Source organism: Dendrobium catenatum, unplaced genomic scaffold (assembly GCF_001605985.2).
Source record: "Dendrobium catenatum unplaced genomic scaffold, ASM160598v2 fragScaff_scaffold_883, whole genome shotgun sequence".
NCBI lineage: Eukaryota > Viridiplantae > Streptophyta > Magnoliopsida > Asparagales > Orchidaceae > Dendrobium > Dendrobium catenatum.
Window position 1 is genome coordinate 312,834 of NW_021319345.1, and position 6,341 is coordinate 319,174.

Here is a 6,341-nt window from a genome sequence, read left to right on the forward strand (position 1 = left end):
TAAGTAAGATCAAATGTGTTTATGAGAGAAATTCTCTAACAATATTTGTCATATATATAAGATAGCATTTATATAAACATATATTTCTTATGAAAAATAAAATTAAAAAAAGGAACATTTATATAAACATGAAAGTTAAATTTAATTAATTTTTAAGAATGGTAATTAATAAATGTTTGAGTAATTTAATTCTTAAGAGACACAATCTTCCTTCAACGGAGAAAACTTATTTTAAATAGCCAATTAATATTGCTCGATATGCTGTACACGCGGCAGATTTTAATTTGTTGGAACCGCTAGAACTGACGTGGTGTTAGCTTGCTAAGCTTGTGAGGATGGATAGTATATAAAGCGGGTTGCCGGAAAGATTCCAAATCGGTTCAGTTTTTTTTTTTATATATATTGCAGTTCTCTCCTTCTCGTACAGAAATTTGATTCGGCCGCAGCTGACCGTCCTCCCACACGCGAAACTTCTTGCCACCTCTTGAGGCTAGGGTTAGGGTTAGGGTTTCAGTTGGTATAAGCGGATCCATAGCTTCTAAGAAGTAAGTGAGGGAATGGCGCAGGCTGTGGAGGAATGGTACAAGCAGATGCCGATCATCACGCGGTCTTATCTTACGGCCGCCGTTGTCACAACCGTCGGCTGCTCCCTTGATGTGCGTATTTTGTAATCCTTCTGATGTTGTTAGGGTACTGATCTTTTTACATGCGTCATCAGATCTGGATTCATCTAGTCCAGTTGTCTGAGATTTGTCATTCCGATGCCCCGGTTTTTCCGTTGCAGTTTCTAGGATGTTGAATAATTTTTTTATTTTGTTGAGCCGTTTGATTGATTGACTTATTTATTTATTTATTATTGCAAATTGAAGTCTCTGGCCTATATAAGTTTGTGATTACTTTCTTATATTATTCATATTTTAAGTTATTTGGAGGATGGTTTGCTAGATTGAAGTTTTGGCTCTTGCTGATTGTATTTGGATTGTCTTTGGCAGATCATATCTCCTTATCATTTGTATCTGAATCCTAAGCTCGTGGTTAAGGACTATGAGATCTGGAGGCTTATTACAAACTTCTTCTACTTCAGGAAAATGGGTAAGACGTCTAAATTGGAAAAATAGTGCGTATTGATATTTGTGAAGTCCAGAAGTTATAATAATTAAATACGTCATTTTTGCTTCCGTGTGATACAGTTGGTGACAATTTTGTTTAATGATTCAAAAGTTTCTGCATTTTGAATACAGCACTACTTCATTGTGCAGCGTTCTTTTTCTTGTGACTTTTGTTTATTTATGATATTTTAGATTTTGTTTGGCTTTGGAGGAATTAAGTAAAGGATATGAGGTTTGCGTCATAATAACATCTTGAATGTTTGGTTTGGGCGTTATATGCTATTGACTTTACCAGGGAAGTTAGAATATATGCAGATTTCTATTTATGATTCTTTTTTGTAACCCAGTGAAAATTTGAAGTAGAACTGAAGTATGCATTGCATTATAGCTGTCTACACTCTTCAATTCATTGATTATTCCTTCAAACCATAAAGAAATGGAAAATTACTTTTCGACCCAAATAATCATCTGCCAAACAAGTGCATGGAACAATTTCAGTTCGATTCCTTTTCCGTTTTTAATTTCTATTTACTTTTCATTTCCACTTTTTCAATTCTTCCAAACCAATAAGGCCTTAAGAGTTCTATTGTCATGTGATACATTTTATTGAATACTTAATGTTGTTGAAGGATTTTGAATGTGCTGAAATCTATGCGCTTCATTGATTTATTGATGTTTCAGGATTGTCATGTCATATATTTGATGCTTTACTTTTGATAGTATGAACTTATTGTTCAAAATTCTTTTTTTAGGGTACCTATATTTGGGTAGTAGTAGTGGATCCAATATGTATATTCATACATATTGATTCTATTATAGTCAATTATTTGCTAATGTTGGATATGATACTTGGTTTCATAATTGAAAAGCTCGTGAAAACAAAGTGCAAGATTTGGAATTAATAGTGTTTATGTGCTCTTCTTGGTCATTCAGCCTACTAGAAAAGTTTATTATTGGAGAATCTTATATCTAATTGATTAAGATGGCATGCTCTAGGAATTTCGTTAGTTTTCTTGCTTTGTTTTGTGTAAATGTGTGAAACTGTAAATACAATCTAATTCTCATGATTAAGGCTCCATGTGGGAAAAATTACATTTCACCTGGTTATCCTAAGTCAGTGGCAACTTGTAAGTATGATATATTTGCTTAACTGAAATTTATTTGTAAAAGCAATGATTGCGCAGACTAATTGTCAGATTTACCATGTCTAGTGATTAGTTCTTAATGAAGTTTTTCTTTGAAGAACTTTCTTTCGCTGTAGTTTGTGGTAAAAGTACTATTGATGTTTTTTTTTTTCAAAGCATATTCCCATTGCGTGTGCTCTCTAAGGTGCATGTTTCAGAATTATTTCCTTCATGTATTGATATCAGTATATTGCAAATGATTATTTTTGTAGCCTTAAGGCATGACATATAAGTTTTGGATTAAACCTTTTCTTATCTTGTTTAAAGCGTACTTTTTAATGAAAAATATCTGAAACTTTATCAGTGTAGTTTTTAGTAAAAGTTCTACTGATGCTTCTTCTAAACAATTGAAATACCATTGCAATGTACTCTTAAAGGAGTTGATTCGGAATCCTATTGGTCATGTTTGAATATCAGTATATTGATTGATTATTTCTTTAGCATTTAGGTATGCCATGAAGTTTTCTGTTCAAATTCCTCATTTTACATTTTGTTTTCATATGTTATGATTTACCTTTCAATTTTGCTAAGTGTAGAACCTGAGTGCACACTTCTTCTTTGCTTGCTTTATCTTATTTAAGAGTATTGTCAGTGAAGGATTTAATAAAGAACTTCGTTTCCTTATAATTTTTAGTAAAATTCATGGATGTGCTTCTTCAAAACAATTAAAATTTCCCTAGCAATGCTCTTAAAAGTTAAAAGTGCGTGTTTTTACCCCTGTTTTTTACATGCATGATTAGTAGCATATAGGCAAGTTTAGGGTAGGAATAAAATTGTTCTGATGAAATTTCTGAAAATCTAAAAAGGATGGATTGAAAAATAATTTTATTAGAGGGATGATAAGAATAGATATTGATGGTTTGGGCATGTGTAACTAAGGGTAAAAGATATGCTTATAAGATAGATAGATATATAATTAATTTAAATGGATTATAAAGAAAAAGACGTAGCTTGGATAAAACTGGACAATTTTTTGAATTGACTTGTTTAACTTGTGCGATATTTTGCGGAGGCAAAACGTGGATGAAGATTCATAAGTTGACCCAAATAGTAGAAAAAGTTAATGATTAAGATGATGAATAGCAATTTATAGTGATAGAGGCTTCTGGTATGTTGTCTTTACACTTTTTGCACTTAGTGTGATGTTCGTATATTCTTACACTTTGCATGTGGCGTGGTTTCTCTATTTTTGTTATTTTAAATTTTGATTATAATGGACACATGGTTTTGCCATCCATGCCTTTTATTAATGTCACATGCAATTTTTTTTTTTCTCTTTCATGTATGTTTCCATTTTACCATATGTATGATCATGCTGTATGCTTTGAACAGATTTGGACTTTCTCTTCCACATGTTCTTCCTTGCTCGATATTGCAAACTACTTGAGGAGAACTCATTCAGGGGACGAACTGCAGATTTCTTTTATATGCTTCTATTTGGTGCCTCGGTTTTGACTGGGATTGTTCTCGTTGGTGGCATGATTCCATATGTTTCTGCAAGTTTTGCAAAGATTCTATTTCTAAGCAACTCATTGACCTTCATGATGGTAGGTACTCCAAGCATTCTGTTCATAAATTTATTATGGATTTGATGCAAACTCCTTGTGAATAATATTTTCAACCGGTTATAATACTATGGAAATCCATGCAAAAATTTGTGGCCAAGGTTTGATCTTCTTCATATAAGCTTCTATTGTTCGATAATTTATCCATAATCCTTAATATTTTTAACTTGGCATGCATAATTCTGGCTACTAATCTGGTTTATGTTTTAGGTTTATGTCTGGAGCAAGCACAATCCCTATATCCACATGAGCTTCCTTGGCCTTTTCACCTTTACCGCTGCTTACCTACCTTGGGTGAGTTCCATTGTTAATATTCCCTGCAATTTAGGCTTTTGGTTGTGACTGCTTTTTTTTTTTACTTCTTAAAGCAGCTCAAAAAGCTGCTTTGAGAAGCAGTGAGAAAGCTGTCCCAAACGAAATTTTAATCTACTCTATCGTTTAAGTATTCTACGTAGGGTTTCCAACATGTGCCTCATGGCCCTATGAGATATTCATTTTTTCTGAAAATTGGTAGTGATGTACGCTGCTGCTATTTTATTCCAAGAAAATTTTGCATTTTGTTGAAGTATGCATCTCGTGTTGAGACATCTGTGTTTTAATTTCGTTTTGATGTGCATGGTTTTGCTTTGTTTTAATATTTCAATATCATTAGTCTAAGGAGTGGGTTCTGGAACTTCCGTTATTTTATCTCCATAGTTGCATATAATGCCAACATGCTGGTGACTGAAAATGATATTTCTCACAAGGTACTATGTTGTTTATTTTTTCGTTATTTCATGAAATTCATGTGAGGAATTGTATGAGGATGAAAAACTTAAATAATAAAATATAGATGATATACTTCAAATTTGAAAATATTTAAATTTTCCAAAAATACAAAATATTCCTCGATTTTTTTCTGTTTTTATTCAAACATCTTTTATTTTTTTAACAAGTTTTCTAATACATTATTTCATTTTTTCTTTTTATTATAACCCAATATATATATATATAAGATAAATCACGTAAATTTTCATATTTATGTGATGCTTGATCTCATTTTTTTATGATTTGGGTGTTTATTACATTTGCTTTTTTGTTGTTTCTTTCGCATAAAAAAATAAGTTTTTCCAGAGTCTATGGCAGTAGTGAGGCGAGCATGAGAGGAAGGAAAAGCGGAACGAACGATGGGTCTTTTTTGAAGTTTTAGCATCCACTCGTGGTGGCTAGAAATTAGATTTCCGTTGACTTGAGTTTTCAATATTGTGCAGTTGCAAACATTTGGTTAGGTGTGCCTGTTTTTATTGTCATAAAAAACTATGGAGTGAACTAATTGTTTTTTTTTTTTTTCTTTTATGTTACAGGTCCTCCTTGGTTTCTCCATTCTTGTGGGTACCAGCACATGGGTTGATCTTCTGGTATGTTAATTGACTTTTAGGTTTTGTCAAGAGAGATTTAGAAATATTCTGCTTTTTTTTCTTGGAGAGATTATTCTATGCGGACACCGGACGGGGGGAGAACCGTCCGGTTCTGCGCTCTGTACCGAGCACTCGGTATCGAGCGCGATACATTTTCGGGGCGATGTGGTGTATTTTTATTAGTCTCCGGATGAATCCGGACCCGCACATAATAATTTTTCCTTTTCTTGACAGAAAATCTTAATGAAAATCTTAAAGCTTTACTTTTCATGCCTTGCTGCTCTTCTTTATTGTGGGTTTAGGGCATGGTGGCAGGTCATGCTTATTATTATCTGGAAGATGTGTACCCCCGGATGACCGGCCGACGACCCCTAAAGACTCCTGCTTTCATCAAATCGCTGTTTGCTGATGATAATGTGATTGTAGCCCAGCCAGCAAATGCAAGGTTTGCTGCTCCTCCAGTTCAGGACCCGCAACAACGCTGATCACCACTGCTCCAAAACACTTCAGCCAATGAAGACTACTTGCATTTAGAGGCAAGTGCATATTACTCCGATGAGCTTCTTAAAATAGTAATAGTATCTTGACAGTTGGTTGAATACATGATTCATATACTTACTCTTGTAAAAGCTTTTGACTCATCTGATATTTTTGTATAAAAGATAATATTTTGTAGTTCTTCAATTTGCACGTCTGTATATATATATGTTCATGTTGAGCGCTAATCAAGTTGCCAGCCAAATTTGGAAGACCTGCATTGACAGTACTTTTATGGTTTACTGAAATATTTTTCATATACATCTTTAATTGGCCATACCCAATTTTTCACGGATGCATTATTTTCTCTCTGAGCGAGTAATATTGCATAAATAGATAATTTTATTGTTGCATTCCTTGCATGCCATTAAGGAATAGTTAACTGTGACTTTTTAGAGTAGATCCTGACATGATGGTATATTAAGCATCATAACCATTTCGTACCTTTGGTAGCTTGTGTTTTTTAGTTTTTTTTAATTCGATTGAAATAAAAGCTAAATTTATATTCTTAAGTCATAATATTTATTAAAATAAAAATATTTTTCTTCA

At 33.1% G+C, this 6,341-nt stretch overlaps 1 protein-coding gene across 2 annotated transcripts; it reads left to right on the forward strand.

The window, feature by feature from the left end:
- The first annotated feature begins 374 nt into the window (after positions 1–374).
- Positions 375–6,055, forward strand: LOC110104051 (derlin-2.2). Of its 2 annotated transcripts, none has more exons than XM_028697154.1 (6): positions 375–656; positions 993–1,092; positions 3,626–3,840; positions 4,069–4,152; positions 5,202–5,255; positions 5,571–6,055. In XM_028697154.1, the coding sequence occupies exons 1-6, from the start codon at positions 558–560 to the stop codon at positions 5,610–5,612; spliced, it is 594 nt and encodes a 197-aa protein (XP_028552987.1). In that variant the 5' UTR covers positions 375–557; the 3' UTR covers positions 5,613–6,055. The 2 variants fall into 2 exon arrangements, with proteins under 2 accessions (XP_028552987.1, XP_028552986.1); XM_028697153.1 differs by having other exon boundaries at positions 376–656; positions 5,558–6,004.
- The last annotated feature ends 286 nt before the right edge of the window (positions 6,056–6,341 follow it).

What these genes read in the sequence shown, in the direction of transcription:
- LOC110104051 (XM_028697153.1), top strand. Translation starts at nt 558, where the DNA reads ATGGCGCAGGCTGTGGAGGAATGGTACAAGCAGATGCCGATCATCACG. An exon ending in CCGCTGCTTACCTACCTTGG is followed by an intron (nt 4,153 to 5,201) that starts GTGAGTTCCATT and finishes TTTATGTTACAG; the next exon opens with GTCCTCCTTGGTTTCTCCAT. An exon ending in GCACATGGGTTGATCTTCTG is followed by an intron (nt 5,256 to 5,557) that starts GTATGTTAATTG and finishes TTGTGGGTTTAG; the next exon opens with GGCATGGTGGCAGGTCATGC.